This window comes from Pteropus alecto, unplaced genomic scaffold (assembly GCF_000325575.1).
Source record: "Pteropus alecto unplaced genomic scaffold, ASM32557v1 scaffold60, whole genome shotgun sequence".
NCBI lineage: Eukaryota > Metazoa > Chordata > Mammalia > Chiroptera > Pteropodidae > Pteropus > Pteropus alecto.
In genome coordinates, this window is record NW_006430726.1 from 4,966,530 (window position 1) to 4,986,822 (window position 20,293).

Below are 20,293 nucleotides of genomic sequence, written 5' to 3' on the forward strand. Positions count from 1 at the left end.
AAGTTTATGGATTAATTTGGAGAGAATAAATGTTTTCAGTATTGGGTCAACCCACGTAGGCCTGAGGCATGTTTCTCCACTCGTTCGCATCGACTTTAGGGTCCCTCGTAAAGTGTCGCAGCTGTAATACGCATTTTTTCTTTTTCATATCAATATCCGTGTCTATCTCTGTATTTCTAACTTGTAACCCACCCTCGTCTCTCTTCTGTAGACTATCCCGACCTAAGTCGATGGTGCAAGCCCAGAAAACAAATGGAACCAAACCGTATTCACAGTCGACCCTCCCCTATTTTCTTGGACCCTAAAGCTTTATCGACTTTGTTTTCTCTCTCAGGAGGTTCCACAGATCCTCATGCAAAAAGATTTTCTTGGAGTTAGCACCAGTGGCACAGGCATGTCAGAATTTTGGGGGTGAGAACTTCTTAGGTGCAAGTTATAAAACGATAGTCAATATATATTCCATATTTATATTTGTTTTTATTGATACTTAGCCAATTTATTTAAATTTCGGGACGATAATATGTCAGCTTCAAAGCCGCTAGACACCACCTGGGCAGAACCTTTGTAAGGTGGGGACGTATTCACATGCCATGCCTTTCCATGTAAAACTCAATGCAGTGTTCTTTAGTCTATTATATAAAATGTATGTTCTTTTTTTTAACTCAGCCATTTCAAAGCATTTTTAGGTCACTTTGGTCTTGTGAACAGCTTAGAAGAAGAAACCTAAGGAAGCTTCAGGATCTTTCTGCCACGTTCGTCTGTCATTTATTGTGATTTTTTTTGTTTGTTTGTTTGTTTTTTTCACGTTCTAGACCTCGAGGACCTCACATTCCGATGAAGAGGAGGACAGCAACTGGGACGCCTGGGGGGCGTGGAGTGAGTGCTCGCGCAGCTGCGGGGGCGGGGCGTCGTACTCCCTGCGCAGGTGTTTGACGGCCAGGTGAGTGGGGGGCGGCACCTGCTGGGGGGCGGCCTCTGGGCCTTTCGTGCACTGGGGAGCCAGGTTGGGTCCGGGAGAACCCCCGCCTCTCGGCTTTGGAAGGTCCTGCGATGGCGAGACAACGTCTGCTCTGGCTCAGGGTTGGTTACAACCTAGAGTCACCGGCCTGACATAGTAAGGGTCCCATCCTCGTGGGGAACCTTGGCCGGGTCGCCCAGACCACGCCTCAGATACGTTTGTGTTGAATGACACTTGTTAACGGTAAGATCAGCTTTGTAGCATAAGTTTGTAATAAGCCCGCACTCAGCTTTGTCTGTGTTGGGACAGGAAGTGAGGCTTTTGTGCCTGGAGCACAAGTGACAGGAGAGGAAGCAGAATGGGCCGGTGATGTAGAAGCAGCCGGATTTGTAGCCCAGGGTAAAGAAGCCGATTCTCGGACTTGCGAATTTCAAATACTAGTAAAATTTCCAGAAAGCATATTTGGAAATGACATAGATTGTCAATTTTTTTTATTTGGTCGGTAAGGACAGAAAGAAAAACAGACAAAACCCAACTATATTTTAAGTCTCCATTCCTGAAGTAGGACTTACCTTTTTCATTTCTTTGGTTTTCTTTCTTTCTTTTTCTTTCTTTCTTTTTTTAGAACTCAGCGCAGTGTTCTTTAGCATATTATATAAAATCTGAAATTTTCATTGAGGCGTCAGCATTTCCCAACTTGCCCACTCCCTGAGCTCATCTAATTTGAAAATAATAATAATAATAATAATCCGAGGCTAAAAAACATCCTAAACCAAATATTTTTTAATTATTAAATGAGGATAGTATGTCCTGTGGTATTTATAGTAAGATAAGTACGCGGTGATCTATGTTCTCTTTCTGGCTTGGTTCCTGGCATAGGGCCAGGCCTGTGGCACCACCCAATCATTCCATGTCTCTGAGAAGAAACAGGGACAGTATCATCATTGCGCTGCATAAAAATCAAATTAGATTCATTTAAATTAAGGGCGGCAGATTTGTTAATAATTCACTCATTCCCTCTTCCCGCCTTTTAAGCACCCCCAAACCTTATACGCCCACTCCGTGTTAAGGACTTTCACTGTGATTTTGGAAGGACTCTGCCATTATTAAGAAGGAAACCTGCTTCCCTTGGAAAGCTTATCAGGTCTCTTTATCCTCAAACGGCCTTACAGACTCATTAAATCTTCATAAATATTGAGTTCTTGTGGTCGATTTTTCTTGGAAGAGGAATGTGGAGGTGGTAACATCTAAAACCAAACAAAAACCTATCCCAGGGTTTTAGAAAGCTTTTCCGTGCCTTTTCTTTCTTTCTTTCTTTCTTTCTTTCTTTCTTTCTTTCTTTCTTTCTTTCTTTCTTTCTTTCTGTCTGTCTGTCTGTCTGTCTGTCTGTCTTTCTTTCTTTCTCTCTCTCTCTCTCTCTCTCTCTCTCTCTCTCTCTCTCTCTCTCTCTTTTTTCTTTCTTTCCTTTTTTTTCTTTCTCTCTCTCTCTTTCTTTTTCCTTCCTTCCTTCCTTCCTTCCTTCCTTCCTTCCTTCCTTCCTTCCTTCCTTCCTTCTTTCTTTCCTTCTTTCTTTCTTTCCTTCCTTCCTTCTTGCTTTCTTTTATCCGCATGCTCCTTTAAATTCACGATTTAGGGAATGGGATAAATGTAGTTATTTTGCTCATTTATTTAACGTTATTTCAGAGTTTGATTACATTTAAATACATACTCAGTTCTTTTGTTCTGCAAACCATATGCCAGCCAGAATGCCTCTTTCTCCTGCAGAAGTTTGTAACTTGATAGTCTAGTCAAGTGCCAACCATGAGAAACACAGGTTTAAGTTAACTACTATTTTAAAAAATTAATATATTTTTATTCTTCAAAACACATGCTTCTTAGTTTTTTAGTTTTTGAGTCAGTATATCACCAAATGAATGTAATAAATTACAATGCTATAAACTCCAGGGACATTTTATTAATGTTTTTAATGTATCCTCATGCGGAATCAACATATGTTTTTTATATATTCATAAATGTGTGGCTTCAAAAATCTTCAGCTTCGGGGTGTGATGAATGTTGTAATGGATAGCAAATACATACTTGCGAAATGATGTTCTTGACTTTTCATAGACTCCCGATAAGCGTTCGCTCTTACATGCAGCGATCAGGGCGAAATTAAAAAGTTTGTATCCCTGCAGCTCACTTGCTTTGTGCCAAAAGAATTATTTCCAGAATAAGCTGGCAGGTTCCTGCTTGGGGAATTAGGGCTCCAGTCTCCTTAACTTTAAAATAACTTGCATTTCATTTTATGCCTGTTTCATAAAGCGGTCATTCATTTTTGTACTAAATTGTAACCAAAGCAGATGCCACATCAGTAGAGGCCAGGCGGTGGGCTCAGTGTGCGTCAGGTTGGACAAAGTGAAGTAGGATGTTAAAAAATGCGGACCAGATGGTCGAGTTAAAAAAAAAAACAAAAAACAAAAAACCTTACTACTGACGTGTTGAGGGGAGCAAGAGAATCTCCTTGCATCTTTAGACCCATATCCTGGTACATAGTAGGTTCACTGGAAGAAGAGGCTGAAGAAGGCGTGAGTCCGAAATGGTTCTTTACATTTTGAGAATTCACGAGATAAAACGCGATCTTGCTTTCTCACCTTGCTGCAGTCCTAGTGGGACTTCGAGTGGAGCTATTTTCTTAAGTTTTAGCTTTAGATGTTCAGGCTCCACAGTCCAGATGCGGGTTTTGCTGCCTCACAGTCAGGACGCAGCAGATGGCAGTGGGGTATAGACCACGGCCCTATGGTCTACACAGCAGGTCGAGACACAACCATAAGCTGCCTTCAGTGGATAAGTTTATTCCTTTTTCTTTTAAATTGCTTGTTACGGAAGGAGTTTTGTTTTTCATTTAAGTGGCTCAAATTAACAATTTAATTACTAAATTTAATTTCTGAAGTCCTCATATACTTTTAAAGAAAACGCCACTGCTTGTAAGTGACAGTGCTTTTTTGCATTCCTGTCTTTAGATCAACTGGAATACTCTCTTAAACAGTGACTGTAATTTGCCTGCCCCCTTGAAATCGGAATCAAAGCTTTTTCGGGTTATAGGTCAGCACGATACAAGAAGCTTTTGGTCATCGCTTCCTGAATCTATGAGCCGCTTTCCTCAGTTGGGGCTTTTCCAGAATAAGCAGAGCGCTTTAAATTCCCCTTTTCCCCTTTTCTGTAGTTTATTTTCTTTTATCCACACAGAAAAAGCTCAGTGAAGTAAGTCATGTAAGTAAGTAGTCTTGTCCACTGGCAGATGAGCCGTGGCTCATTTTCCTCTGACCGGCAAAGAGCCTTCTCCACCCTAATCCAGTCATCCCGCCAGCCCCCAAGTTTGGTCATCCTTGAATGTTTAAAATTTGACGTAGCCCCATTGGGAGTTTAATAAGTTTCAAAGTCATGTGCCTCTGACAAGTCCCAAAGATGGAAACACACAGTATGATGGAAGACTAAGACCGGGTCACCCTACTGCAATGATCTAGGGGTATGTTCTAAAAACCACGGTCGAGAGAACGCTCCTTAAAAGGGACAACTAATTGGGCACCTTGTCCATTTTTCCATTCCGAAATGTAACTGTCATTCAGGTGAGGCGTTTGGAGGCAGCTGTCATGGCTGTTCTTTTCAGTCCAAAACTTCTTTCTCCCATACTTTCTTTCTTCTGAAACTGAAGACGTGGCACGACTAGGCGTACAATGAGTTCTATATTGCTGAAATAGACTCCATCGATCATTTCATGTAGGCTCGCGTTGAAATCGTGCCAGGAAAAAATGATCTTTTCGTAACTACTTAAAAAAGTTTTTTTCTATCTTTCTAGAACTACATACTTTAAAAACAATTAAAATAGTCTCGATGGACTTTTAATTCAAGACACGATGGGTTAAGCCTGTGTTTAGCTTTTCTTGCCTCAAGTTTGCCATTGACTTGACCAAGAAAACATAAAAGGTAAAAACGTGTAACTCCCTCGGAAAGTTGGAAAAGGTACCCTTAATCAATCAGGTCTCTTTAAGGAGTTAACGTAAAATAGAGAGCAGCAAGCACTGACGGAGGAAAGTACCTGCCAGGTGGAACTGGACACATCTCAAGAGGACAGCTGCCTGGAAAATGAGTGCTGGCAGGGTCCCAGAGCAAGTGGCTGGAAGGGAGGACTCCGTAGGTGGCAGCCATCCATGGAGGATTCTCAAACCTGTGTGTGACCTCAGACCCCAAAGTATGGTATCCTAGGACAGCCACCCAATGCTAGTTAGTAGCAACCTCTACTTTGGTAAGGCCAGTGGTCGAAATAAAATACAGTAGCTTTGCCTCAAGCACACTACTTACAGGGACAGTGGTATCAGGTAAGAAGGTCATGGTGTGCCCAGCAAACGTGGGACAGTTATTTCAGTGGGGAGGAGAAATTCTCCTGTAGAAACATGAGACGCAGAGGCTTCTGCCCACAGTTCTCTTCTTTTTCATAGGAAAAAAACACATATACATGTGCACAGGCAATACATTATTTTAGTGATTCTGTGGACCCTGGGGTAAAGACCACGTGTGAGTCATATTATTACAGTAAAGCAGCTAGAGAATTCACTCTCTATTGAAAGTCACTCTGCCCTGAGACTTTGTAGTCTCCTGATCTTTGAAAGTCATTTCTTAGAATTTTAATTTCGAATCTTTGAGAGGTAATGTGCACCAATTAAAGTTTTACCAGTGCTTTGTTTCAGCTTTTTTTTTTTTTTTAATGCTGCTTGCCACTTCTATGAAGTCATTATTTTCTTTTTTTTCCCCCTTTTTCCCTGTAGGCATTGTGAAGGGCAGAATATTCGATATAGGACATGCAGCAATCATGTAAGTTCTGTAATAAAAATAAATAATCCAGTAAAATACGTTCACATGTTAACTTATTACGATGTGCATTGTAAAGCTGATGGTCTTTTGGTACCCTTTGTGAAAAATTCAAATATCTGTTTAATCGACAGCAGGTTTTGTATACCTCATACCTTCCATGTATGCTACCTTTTTAGGCCTTTTCACATTTATGATCTAATTTGGTAAGTATTTAATGATTTCTGAATTAATAGAAACAATACATTCTGCCTGTGAATGCCTTCAAAGTTCAAAGTGCTTTTTATATACAGTGTCTCACGCTACCCTCGCACTGTCTCTGAGAGGTCACCAGGTGTGACCTCATGAGGGGACCAGAGCTGAGGGAGGGGCAATTATTTTCCAAAAGCCACGTGGGGAGAGTGCAGACTCGAACTGGTCGCGTGATGTTTCTTCTCCCAACCACCTGCCCTGCCCACTGCAAAATGTGTTGAGAAGAACTAGAGGTGACTCAAGAAATAACACACAAGGAAGGGCTCATTAACCTTACTCTTTAAACATGTTTTAATTGAGGGAACATTGATTAATACCGTGATAGAAGTGTCGGATGTGCAGTTCTATAATACATCATCTGTATAGGCATTTTGCGTTCACCACCCAAACCTTCCGCCTCCAAGTAATTTGTTCCCTTTACCCATTTGACCCTCCCCAGACTCCGTCCCCTCTGCTGACCACCAGTCTGCTCTCCATCTGTGTGTTTGTTTCGTCTGTTCTTTGCTCTGTTTTGTTTTCTATCCCACGTGTAAGTGGAATCATGTGTATTTGTCTTTCTCTGTCTGACTTATTTCACTTAGCATAATACTTGCAAGGTCCATTTGTATTGCCATAAATGGCGATATTTCATCTTTTTTATGGCTGAGTAATATTCCAGTATATCTGTATACCACCTCTTCTTTATCCATTCGTCTGTTGATAGACAATTAGGTTGTTTCCCTCTCTTGGCTATTGTAAATAATGCTGTAATGAACATAGGGGTGTATAAATCTTTTCAAATTAGTGTTTTGTATTCTTTGGATAAATACCCAGAATTGAGATAGCTGGATTGAGACGGTAGTTCTATTCTTAATTTTTTTAAGGAATCTCTATACTATATGAACTTTACTTTTATACTACAGCATTCAACACCAAAAAAATAAAATTCAGATATTTTGCTTTACAAATTCGAAATGCAGAATAAATATTAGAAAGAACCAATCCTCTTTTCCACACAAAACGTTTCTCTTTTTAGTGAAATCAAAATGACAGGAAATAAAACAACATTTTGAGAATCCGGAGATCTAAGTGAGATTTAGTTTTTGTTTGTTTTTTTAATCCACTTTTCTCAGTTGGCTGTAGCTAATTTATTTTTAAAAGTTTCACTTACAGGGGCTTCATCCCTCTCTGTCCCTCCTTCAGACATGGCTCTCCGACGAGCACTCAGCCTAGACCCTGAGGCCTCAGTAAGGAATTAACCTTATCGAGGGCGTTTCAGAGCAAACGGGGAGTTTCCAGGGGAAGGCACGCGTGTCAGCAAGGAGGTCTAATACTTGAATTCACTGACTACGCATATATTCTTTTTATACCAGGGTTTGTGGGATTAAAGCAAGGCTGGAAGAGAGGGCAAAGAGATACCGCATTTTAAAATAAGCACATTAGGATTTCATCAGGGCGTTCTCTAGCACGAACACGTTCCCGGGTGAGCCCCGAGGGAGCACAGTTAGTTCTGCACAGCGGGCTCCCTGGGCTCCCCGGTGGGTTTTCAGAAGAGGTGACGCTGACGTGATCCTTGAAAGACTCTTTATGCTGCGTGTGCTGTCGGTGACTCATTTCTGACAGTTTTCTCTTAGAGGGGTTCTTTCCATCGCCACCGCTGCTACTCTGGGCAAAAGCTCCTTTTTCTCCTATCTGCCTCCGAACCTCCAGTCTGTTCTGCCCTCACAGGGTCCCTTTTCTATGTCACTCTCCTCCGTGGACCCTTCGTGCTTTTAACCCCCCTTACTTGCATTCGAGGACCTCCGGAAGTTAGATTTCTCTCTCATCCAGCTCACGCTTTCACCTTTGCTGGACGAGAGGCTGCGCCTCAGAGATGCCGAATAAATTCCCGCCGTCTTCTGTCTTTGCTTGAGCTCTTTGTTTCCCGCGTCTTGCCCTGTTCACACCGCGCCACCCTTTAAAGCCCATCCGAAGTGTCACTTTTCCGTGAGGCGTTATTGGTTGACTCTAGCGTAACAGCGGCCACCTACGATCATTTCTTCTTGCGCGAGAGATTTTGGGATTTGTTAAGCAGGAGGGTCGACGACATTGAACTCGTACTACAACTTGGACGTGGAGGTAAAATAAAATGTTCAAATGTGCTTCTACGAAAACATCGTGTTTTCTCCTGAGTTGTCTACGCGCCGGTTATCATTGGGGGGAAATGAACTAAATATCTAATCCGTATTAAAGCTCGGTCCCGTCCTATTCTGTAGATCATCTTGTAGGTAATGGTCTGTCTCTCTGGCAGAAAAATACTCAGCTTATTAGATAATCTCCCTGTCTTGGCCTCTCTCCTTAAGTTGTTCGTGAGATGCTTTATGGATCCTCATGGCTTTTGGAAGGAAAGGAGGACTTCCGTCTTCAGGACGGTCCTTGAGTGGGTGGTAGTTGTTATTTTCTGGGTCCCCTGTCCCCCTCCCCTTCTTCTCTCCTCCCCCTCTCCCCTTTTCCTTCTCCAATTTCCTTCCCTCTTCCTCCTTTTCCGTGCTTCCCGCTCCTGACTGAGTCAAGACTTCCTGATCTAGGATCCTTTCTTATTCCATCTTTTCCCTCCCCCTTATTAACTCCATTTCATCCGTTTCTAACTTAATTCTTGAATAACCGTTTTATTTCCTTCATGGCAAAGTCCTACTGCACGTCTGCAAACACTCATAACAACCCACCGTTTCAGGGCATTCCCTGCATGCGGATGCTCCCTCTCCGATGAGATGTCACGTGGTGGATGATATTCCTCTTTCTGTGTTCTCCACAGCATGGCGAGCTAGGCACATCCCACGAAGTATACTTAACAAAGAAGCGTCGTCTTGAATTTCAGGGATAACCGAGAAATGTTTCTTAGGGAAAGGAAAGCAGAAGAATGTTTGGCGTTCTAGCTTCCCTAAACGTCAATTAAACTGTTTAAGACACAGGAATCCCTAGACTGGGCCCGGGCATGGGACCCAGCCAAGCCAGCCCAGCAGGCTCAGTGTTGACATTGGAAGGGTGCCAACCCAACCCGTGTGTTTACTGTAAGTCGTCCGAGCCCCCCAGGATTGCCAGAAAGCCGTGTCACACAAGGGAATGCTCGTTGCTTTGGGAATTGGCCTTGGCTCTGTCACATTCCAGCTGCGTGTCGTTGGGCTAGTGATTACAGACTTTCGACATTACAGTTTTCTCCATTTGTAAAAACGAGGGAAATGATGACTCTGACCTACCTAGCTCAAAGGCTGCTAGAGAACAAAGCACATGAGTGTGCCTCCCTGCAAAGCGTTGATCTGACGTGGGCCAGGTGCTTGCCTCCGACCGCCAGCTGTAGCCACCCCTTCAGCAAGGACTGAGTTTGGTGGGCATCCTAGGCTGTCTTCTGCTCATCAGCCCTTGGTAATTTCGTGCATGTTCATTGTTTAAGGGAAGGGAAGGCAGTCAGCTCTTTCAGTCCCTAGAGCAGGTGGGCTTAAAGTGAGAGAGGTCGTTTTCACCCTGTGCTCTTATACCCATTGGCTTGGGGTTCAGCGTCAGATATAGAGAAAACTGGCCATGGGTGAGGGATGAGGAGGCGCTATAATTTTATCGGTGGATGATCATCCCTATGGCTCGATGGAAGACACAGTCTTCATTCCGGGAGAGAAAAGTCATCCAGTTTCAGCCTTTTTCAATGTGACTCTTCAATAGCTGTGACCTAGGTGAAGGTTTAATGTTGCTAAAAACAACAAAAATCTGGATGCATTGTAGGGATTTAGAATGATTCACAGCAAACTAATATAATTAATCCCAGAAGAGAGTTTATTGATTCTATTTTACTTATCCTCTACCTACTTCTCAAAAGGATTTCAGGTGGTTTTTAAAGACATAAACACAGGAGAATACAAAAGTCAAGTAGTCAAAAAGGGAGAAATAGAAGAAATTATCTTTTTAAATTCTGGCTGATGACATTAATAATTATTTACGGAAAAAATAAAGTTAGACTTCTGTCTGATGCCATACATCAAAATAAATTCCAGATGTAACGAAGAGTTAAATATCGTTGCTAATACGAAATGTAGTCGATAGTGTTGTAATAACTATGTATGCGGTGCCAGATGGATAGTAGGCGTAACGAGGTCATAACTTCGTAAATTATATAAATGTCTCATCCCTATGCTGTACACTTGAAACTAACATAATAATGTCTGTCAGCTGTAATTGAAAAAAATTAAATATGTATAAATGAAAAACTATGAAGGAACAAGAAAATTACTCTTAAGTATTTATCTGTTCTCAGAGCCGGAGGCAGGGAGCATGTCTAAACTCATTAATAAGGAAAGAAACCTTAAAAGGAAATATTAACAGGACTGACAACATGTAAATTTAAAACTTCTTGACTTCCCCAAGCACCCAAAACAAAACTGAATGGGGGAAAACTATTTCCAGTACAAATGACAAAGCATTGATAACTTCGGTCTGAAGTTGAACGGTTCTATCTGTTAAAAATAATAAAAAGATAAACATTCCAATACCTAAATGAAGGACAACACAAGAATGTTTCGAAGAACTAATTCAAGAAGCAAATAAACTTGGAAAGATAAATAAAAGGAAATGCAAATCACAGCAATGGAATTCTATTTAGCATTTATGGGAAAAACATTTTAGAAAATTATAATATCCAAACTGAGAAGAGGTATTGAGAAAATAAAGCTTATGTAGCCTGATATTAATAATACCTTTCTGGAAGGCAATTTGGCAGTATTTTTTAAAACCTCCAAAAATTTTTTTTTCCAGAAATTTGTTCGTAGGAATGATCAAAGATTTGTGTATAGATTTAGGTACAAGAATCTTTACTATTTATTCTTTTACTGAATACAAACTATTTTTGAAAGTTTTTACCATGAACATTTATCATTTTTATAATAAGGAAAAATATAAAATAATATAATGCCTTTCTGTATCTGTTCTCTTTAACTGGGAATTTTGTATATGGTTAATTAATTACCATTAATTGAGACATTTGCACCCTGCGTTGACAAGTAAAGGAACATTTTCATCAGACAGCATCTTGCTTTGGAGATATCTGATTTTCCAGTAATTAAAAATATCCTCCAGTCATCAAGACTTGTACAAACACCATTTGCCGCTATTAGGAGAGTTCCCTAGGGCATTTATGTAGAATTCGTTTGCTTTTGTCGTAGACAGAGTTTGAAAAAGCTACACTATCTGTTTCCATCCGATCTCCAGATGGAAGCAGGCACTTGGTTGCCGTGAAGAGAGGTGGCCGGGGGCCTGTCAACAAGGGAGGAAAGGCAGATGAATTATACCACAAGACAACAACACAGAGAGACAGCACAAGGCCTCACAGAGCACAGCAGCTAGGGGCTGGTTAAAGTAGGGGCCAGTGACCCTTCACGTTGATACAGCTCCCAAAGGCGTGGTGATGGTGAACATCCCCAACCAAGACCGCGAGTCCCCCTGGAAAAGTTAAAAGCCTTCCGCTTCCCCACGTTTCAAAAAGGAGACCGTGTTTTGCATTTGAAAATGTATATCCAGGATGGTCAGAATAGAGAGACATTTGACATCTATATGGCGGAAGCTTGAATAATTTGGAAAAAGAAATGCTAGAGTGCGGGAGTGATCAGAATAAATAAAGCGATCCCCTGGATGGCTCATTATTGTGGAGGTTTTGGTAGAATTCACAGCTAGAGATTCAGTTTTGAATTAACAACAACAACAAAAAAGTGAAGGCTTCGAGGTGACTCCCAGGAGAGAGGCAAGGGGTGTCTGGTCCCACGGGACGGTGGTGAATGGAGCAGCTTCCTACGTCCCGTCTCAGTGGGTGACGTGCGTGTGGCCTTCCTCTCTGCCTCCAGGACTGCTCGCCGGACGCAGAGGACTTCAGGGCCCAGCAGTGCTCAGCCTACAACGATGTCCAGTATCAGGGCCGCTACTACGAGTGGCTCCCGCGGCATAACGACCCCACCGCCCCCTGTGCCCTCAAGTGTCAGGCGCGGGGACAGAACGTGGTCGTGGAGCTGGCACCCAAGGTCCTGGACGGGACTCGCTGCAACACGGACTCCCTGGACATGTGTATCAGTGGCATTTGTCAGGTGAGTCACACACCCGCGTCCCCTTCCCTTGCTTCAGGGATGTGCCCAGCTCTGGGTGGAGAGAATCTTCTCCTCCTTTACTTTAGCTCATGTGGATGAAATAATTGTCTTCGATAATTTTAATGCAAAACAATATTTTAGGGACTGTGACGTTGGTTCGCTTATTTAAAACGGTGTAATTTTTGCCCATGGAGAAATCAAAAGGTTGCAATATATTGATGACCTCTTAGGATTCTGCTAGGTCAGTGGTTCTCCCACTTGAAAGTGCATCGGAATCACCTCAAAGGACCTGTCACAACACAGCATGCCTTGCCCTCACGCCTGAGGTTCGGGTCCCGGGGGTCTGAGGCAGGGCCTGAGAACTTGCATTTCTGACACGTTTCCAGGAGATGCTGGTGCTGCTGGTTCAAGGACCACAGCTTGGAGAGCCACTGGTTTGGCAGGGTATTAGTGGTAGGTTTTCTGAGCCTTTTAATTCTTTGTTTTGCTAAGATTAATTCATTGTTTTGGGGTTTCAGGGGCAATGACTTATTTGCTGAAAAATTAGCATGAGTGCATTCCAGCAGATTTTTCAGAGTGACAGAGGCCTAAACCCCCCAGGGCTCGTGACGGCTGTCAGGGTTCAGGGCCATTTGATGGGTTGCTGAGATAGCATGGGGCTGGCAGAGAAAGAGTAGGATTCTACCCCTATTCCTCTGATTTTTTGGGGGAAAAAAAAAAACCATTTTAAATAAGGAATGGCTAAGTATTCCATCAACCCTATTATGCGTGCATCCAAAACATTAGTAACAACAGCAAATGAACACCCTAACCACCTCCTAAGCGTCAGGCGTGACCAGGCAGGCGCGTCAGACCTCACGGGCTCGGGGATGAGCCGCAGGCTCGGTCCTCCCACGAGCTTCCCCTTCCCGCCTCCCTTCATCCAGAAAACGAATTCCGGTGGCTCACCACAAAACTCTGGAGTCTTCCTCGATTCTTTAGTTTCAACCCACATACCTAATCCATCGCGGGCCCTGTCAAGTCTAGCTCCAGAGTCCCTCTCAAATCCACCATTGATTTCTGTCACCACTGACCTCTTTCTCGGTCCCCTCCGACCTAAACTACGTTCGCAGCCTCCTGGTCTCCCAGCTTCAAGTCATCCCTCTCAGGTCCATTTCTCATACAGCAGCCGAAGTGATTGTCCTTCTTTCTTTATTTTTTTGTTCCTGGCTGGGAAATACCATCTTTATTATTATTTTTTTTTATTAATTTATTTGGAACTCTAGCGGATACCCCCTGTTATATGCGTTTCAGGTGTCCAGCATAGTGATGAGGCATTCCATCTTCATTATTATTTTTTTTATTAATTTATTTTGAACTCTAGCTGATACCCCATGTCATACTCTAGCTGATACCCCATGCGTTTCAGGTGTCCAGCATAGTGATGAGGCATTTCTATACCTTACAAAGTCGTCGTGACGGGTCCAGCAGCCCTCTGTCGCTGCACCTAGTTATCATGATGTTATTGACTCTGCTCTCCGAGGTCCAAAGTGATTGTCTAAAAACATAAGTCAGCGTCGGTCACTCCTCCCGCCAGAGTCCTTCGATGGCTTGCCACTGCGTTGCTGATGAAGCCAGGAGGAACTCTCTCTCACTTACCTTTCCCGTTCTCTTCCTGACCTGTTCTTAACACAGACGTAATTCCCCAGGTTTATAGCAAAATTACGTGGAAGGTACAAGGATTCCCCATGTCTCCCCCGCCCCGTTCAGACACACAGCACCCCCATTACCAGAATTCTTCATCGACACATCATTATTGCCCAGATTGTACATAGACACATCAGAGTTTTCGTTTGTCAACAGAAGCCAGAAATCTGTATTTTAGTGCAAAGTGTCTGATTCGAAACAACGCCTTCCTGTTCATGACCCCATTTCATCTGTTAATTGTTAGACTTTAATCCTGTGTAACCCGGGCTGGGTGTTCCTGCAAGAACCAGCAGCCCCCAAATCTCGCTGGTTCCAAAGATTATTTCTCGCTAATGCTCCTTGTCTATCTTAGGTCAGCAGAGGTCTCTGCTCTTTGAATATCTGAGAGACCCAGGCCGAAGGAGGCTTTATTCAAACACATTTTTCTTTTTGTTTTACATAATAACTATAGCAGTGAGAAGAGGGACAGGTGACTCATGTGCTGACCCCTAAAGCTTCTTATAGAAGTGACACAGACACTTACATCTCATTGGCCAAAGACAATGACCGCACTTAATCTCTAATGGGGTGGAGAAATTCAGTCCTCCCACAGGCCAGAATGAGAAGCTAAATGTTTATGAATAGCCCTATGCCTACCACAGCACCGTATAGTCTGATATTTAAGGCAGGAATGTTAGAATTTTTTTCTAAGGTAGAATCCGATTTTCAGAAATTTTAAACAGAAGTCGACTCGAAACATTGTTTGGTTCTCGAAGGATCAAATTAGACTTATCTAGAAAATTCATGTATTGCTCAATTTGTTTAAATAAGCCACTTATTTAAACACTATCTTCTTTTAGCTGATTAGGAGATCATATGCAGGAACTCTGAAATGACCCTTAGCTGAAGCGATGATTTATATATGAGCATTTATTCCGAAAAGCACTGCTCGTGTATTTAAAAAATGTGTTTATGTTAGCTACAATCTTGTGTAACTTGCCTCAGAATAAGATATACAAATCTTATTTTATTAACTTATTCTCTGCAGTGCCTGGCTGTATAGAACTGCGTTATTAAATAAATGTTAATAAATTTTATCGATGTATTTATCTGTTAGTGGTTTTTAAATCATTATAATTAGAGATCTTGACTTCAGGAGATGCCACAGAAGTTGAAAACGCTTCAGGCCGTTTTTAAAAGTTTCTTACTATTGATTTTGATGGGTTATGAGAGCCAGAATTCAGTAGTCCCTGAATTTCAAGGGCAGTTCTGGCTGATAACCCTGTGAATCACAGGGTAACTGGAACTTCTTCTTAGTTGTTATTTTTCTGTGATGTTTTCACTTTTATTTTTTTTGGCTGTAAGATTTGGATGAACCGTAACTTTAAAAACTTATGAAACAAATCTAAGAGCTCAGGGAGGTATTCGATTGCCCAAGATCTCTCGCAAAGCCCTAGACACTCTTCAAAACAAGCCCATCCTAGCTGCTAAGCCCACACCCTTCCTGCATGGCCAGATAGAGGGTGATTCTCATTCTCATGAAATGCAGTGTGCTCGGGAACACCAATGTGTGAGGACGGAGCTTGGCCCAGAAACACCGTTTCTATAATTTCATAGTGAAATTGCTCCCCTTGGAGAAAGTTGCACGAACACAAGCTATTCATTGATTGAATCCCAACCAGGCGAGCGTGTTTCCAAAATCCATCACTCGTAAGTCGTTCCACATGTACTTGTAAATATTCCTATAATGGCCCGTGTCACTGGGTTCTTTGTCGTCCATCTGCTGACAACTGAGGTTGAGGAAGTCATAGCATAGTGTTCAGATTCAGGTGTCAGACGACCTCGGTTTTAAAACCGTTACTGACACGGTATACTGGTTGTGTAACGCTGGAAAGCGGTTTAATCTCGGTGACATTCACAGGCCTTATTTGTGAAATAGAGAGAAAAGGCCGTATCAAGCGTATCAGAAGGGCGCTGTGGAGATTAAAGTAACGTGTGTAACGTGCTTGGCTCGATGCGAGGCACGTGGCAAACATTCAATAAAAATTAACTATTACGGTTAATGCATTCTGAGTATCTTCATATAAAATCGTAAGGTCACAGAGGTCACAGAATTTAGCTACTCAGTGAACCATTTGATCCTCTCTCAGCGTTCTGTCCCACCAGACAGTCTCCTGGCCCATGGTTGAGTACTTATGGTTGGATAATTCTGACTTTTCAAACTTTCTCATATTGAACTAAATTCGGCTTAAACCTGTAGCTTTCACCATTTAGACAGAGAACAAATGTCAGCTCTTTCCTCGCGATAGCCCCGTGTGCATTCGAAAATCTCTCTAATCACGGGCTTTTCCTTCCACTACCTTGGACCTTTTCCTAACTCTCCCTAAAGCTTTCGTTTGATCAAAATTTTGGAACGAATCATCATCTATCGGTGGTTTCGGCTTCCTCTCGTTCTGCATTTCCTTCAACACCGTGGATTATAGTCTGACTCACAGAAGCACAGGGTCAGAACCCCGTGAAAAACAGAGAGATAATAAAACCGGCCCTCTTTTTTTGAGCCCTCGATCATGTGCTAATTGGTATGCTAGGAGTTTTGCACGTGTTTGCTCACTGGATTCTTACTAGACCCCATGAGAAGTATGTATGGTTATCTCTATTTTACTCCGGAGGACAACGTGTCTAGAAGTTTGAATCGTTCGGCATATCCCACAGCTGGAAAGAAGTGGTCGGCAGGTCAGGTTTTGTCAGTGGGTCATCTGCCTCCACAATCCCTTCACATAGACGTCAGGTATAGAAACACAAATAAAGGTGAATGGGTATGGGGAGGTAGAGATAAACTATCCCCTTCGTTCATATTAGCGGGCACGTTATGTAAAAGACATATTCGTCAAACAAAAGGAAAACATGAGACGTAGCCGTCGTATAAGGAAACTCACAGCCTAGCAAATTGATATGCTCACGCAAATAACTCGTAAGAATTAGTAATTCACAGGAGTCCGAACGAGCACTATAAGCGTATTCCTTCCTTACATTTTAAAAAGTTTGTGAAGACAAATATATAGATGTCATGACAGAGGTGGCGATCGACAGGACGGACATCAATAATGACGACGAGATATTAAGTTATAGAGAATATAGAGATGGAAATACGGATGTTGAGATGAGATAGGTATGTGGAGATTGAGAAAAAAAGCAGAGAAAAAGTATTTGAAGTAAAATTACGGACCAAAGGTTATACATCGACCAGAGGGGGGTGGTCGTTTGGGGAGGAAATGAGAGAAGAGGCCTAGAATAGCGGTAGGGGAGAGAGGAAACACATGACAGTATCAACAAAAATATAAATAAGAGAATAAGAGTCGGGGGTATGAATGCTGTTGTCCTGCAAAGCTTTAGAGTAATTCCTGTTTTTGAAACCGTGTTCTCATCAAGGGGTATGAGAGAGGAGCCTGCGCAACCATCTGGGCCTTGCATAGAATCCTACAAATGCTGTTGTCCTGCAAAGCTTTCGAGTAATTCCTGTTTTTGAAACCGTGTTCTCATCAGAGAGAGCCAACGCATAAACTTAAGAAGGGTAGCCCCGTAAATACGGTTCCTGAAGGAAACGGGGTCCCGCCTCCCGTTTTCCCAGCCAGTCCTGACGCCCAGCTTCTGCCCGCAGGCGGTGGGCTGTGATCGGCACCTGGGGAGTCACGCCAAGGAAGACAGCTGTGGCGTGTGCGCTGGCGACGGCTCCACCTGCAGGCTCGTGAGGGGACAGGCCAAGTCACATGTTTCTCCCGAAAAAAGTAGGTTTTCAACCCGATGCATTGTTACCAGAAAACGAAATGTGCTTCCCTCCTGTGCCCACCCCCTGCCCATCCCCCCCTTCCCCGATTGCTAAGCTTTTTAGTTGGAAAGAACTTTCGACCAGTTTTCTGAAAGTCAGATTTCTTCTAAAACCTGTATATCACATTTTAGTTCCCCTTACTTCTTCTAAGAGTACCTGTTTCTTCAAACGTTTGCCAACACAGGAAATGATTATTTTAAAATAACTGCCGGTTTTGGGGGGGTAGATCATGAAGTAATAATTTATTTTATTGGCCTCTCTTTGATTGTGAACAAGGTAGAAAATATTGTCGTGTGTTGCCCATTTATACTTTTTCATCTTTCAATCAGCTACTGACGTCATTTACTCCCTTTTGTTTGGATGTTTTCCTCACTATTGTAAGATTTTACTATATCGCTCTAACCTTTCGTCTATTTCAAATATCGTTTTCATTTTATCATTTGACTTTCAATATTGCGTTTCTAGAGTCAATAGTTTCTAAGTTTTGTATATTCAGAAATGTCCGTCTTTTCGTTTCGGTAAGATCTGCCTTTTTTAAATCTTTGAATCGGGTCAGTAAACTTTTTTTTTTTTTTTTTTTTGTAAAGGACCAGAGAGGAACTATTTTAGGGCTTTGTGGGGCATATAGTTCCTCTCAACCACTCAACACGAACGTTGCAAAAGCTCCCACAGACAGCCTGTCAACAGATGGGCGCAGCTGTGTTCCTATTAAACTTGATTTACGGAAACGGGCTGCAGGCTGAGTTTGACCTTTGGTCTGCAGTGAAAGGAGACCAGTGGTCAGCCGTTGCAAGGTCGGGTGGGATAAGGGCCGGGCAATTTCTCTTCGGCTGTGATTAGCAGGAGGGGTTGCGATGACTTTCAGGCGGAAACGGAAGCCTGACGGGATGAATGGAGGAGCGAGCAGAAGGTGAGTGAACAGAGGGAGAAGAGTTTGCCCAGGACGGAAGAAGGGTCCACACCCGCACTGGGCCAAGAGCTGGACAACCCACAGCTGGAGCCCCGCGGTGAGGAGCCGCCTGCGTTCCAGCCTGTTGGCTTTGTTTGTTTGTTTGTTTTTGGACGCTGTTCGTTAGGAGGTAGAGAGTCAGCTGCTCAGAGTGAAGGCTCTCACTCGAGACTTGAGAGCGTTCCCGCCGAGGAGAGGCAGAAAGGAACAGCGTATGGAAGACAGTGAAAAGGTGAAGTGGTGGCCGTGAGAGGCTGGGTGAGATGCGAAGCCTTCAGTCTGTGGAGGCTCCATCCGTGGACCCCATGACGGACCCGGCTTTGAGTCGATGGGGATGCATGTCACAGGAGACTCACAGGTGCGGGCTCTACGTGCCTCTTCTTTGGACAGGAAGTCCAGCTGGGCGGCTGCCGGTGTCTGTAAGGAGCCGGGCTCGTCTCGCCGTCCTTCCTCATCTTCCGAGTGTGGCTTTCATCTCCGTGGCTGCGCAGTCACTGCTGAAAAAAAACGTTCATAATCTCAAAGGGTGAGGGAGGAGGTGGTGACAAAGGCGTTCCTTTGATACTCTGCCCGTCGTCCAGGAAGGGCAGTCCCTGCCGGGGAATTTGCCTCATTGATCAGAACTGTGGCGTGTGACACCTGGCTCCTAAGTGGGTAGGGGACCAAGTGCACAGCATTGCATCCATTCTCCTACCACGGACACTGATGCTTTATAATGCCCGGTGTTCCCCTCGGGTTTAGCACATCACTGAATCCCACGGCCTCCTTACGTTACAGTTGGCCTGGTGTCAGACCCGTTTTACAGGTGAGGGAAGCAAGGACGTAGGGGAGTAGTTAAGGATCCGGGTCCGGACTGGGTTTAAATCCCAGGCCTGTCCCTTACTGGCTGTGACAGTGCAGCACGTTATTAACTACGTGTGTCTCGGTTTTCTGAATTTAAACTGGGAAGAGCGATAGCCCCACCTTTGTGGGGTTGGTGTCAGGACCGAATAAACTGGCCATACCGAGCGTAACCGTCGGTATGTGGCCCTAGGGGTGCTCAGGAAATGCTAGCTGTATTTTCGTCAGAAAGATTACTCATTTGGGTACCAAAGGGTGTCACGCCTCTTACATACATTAATTGTAAATGTGGCTATTTGTCAACGGATTTCTAAATCAACGGTCTGCTGATTTGGGTATTGCTTTTAAGTGAGCTGCTGAGAATCAAAAAAGAGTGACTCGTAGGAGGGTGCAAAGTGGGGGAAAGACTCAGGAGGGCAAGAAGAGGCAGCTGCACCATGAAGAGTCGATTCAGGGTGGCCGTGGGGTGAGCGTCGAAGGGGGTAGGGGATGGCCAGCTCCGTGCTGGGGAAGCACCGGGCATTTGCGCTGGCCTGAGAAAGTGTGGCGATGTCACCGGAAAAGACATCGTCTCGTCGGGGTCCAGAAGAGATTAGAAATTGAGATCGTTCTGGTCGAACCAGGGTAGAAGCCGAGTGAAACTCGGTCGAGGAACCAGGCTTTCTGGAGAAGTGTGCACAGGAGATGCTGACGTGGGAAAAGATGGGGCGGGATGCATTGTTGGCTGTAGGGGACGCGACCCGTTTGCACCCCGTAATTCTTCATGCTCGGTGAGGTAGTGCATGTTCTCTCTCTCTCTCTCTCTCTTACACACATGCGCGTGTGCGCACACACACACACACACACACTGATTTTCAATTTCTGGGTTATAGATCCTC

General features: G+C 43.6%; 1 protein-coding gene across 1 annotated transcript in view; it reads left to right on the forward strand.

Moving 5' to 3' along the window:
- The window catches only part of ADAMTSL3 (ADAMTS like 3), a 173,645-nt gene that overhangs the window by 59,833 nt on the left and 93,519 nt on the right, over window positions 1-20,293 (forward strand). Inside the window, exons 3-6 of the mRNA XM_015593473.2 lie at window positions 813-940; window positions 5,764-5,809; window positions 11,899-12,135; window positions 17,459-17,585. Coding sequence (XP_015448959.1) covers window positions 813-940; window positions 5,764-5,809; window positions 11,899-12,135; window positions 17,459-17,585 — 538 coding nt within the window. The remainder of the gene's footprint in view (window positions 1-812; window positions 941-5,763; window positions 5,810-11,898; window positions 12,136-17,458; window positions 17,586-20,293) is intronic.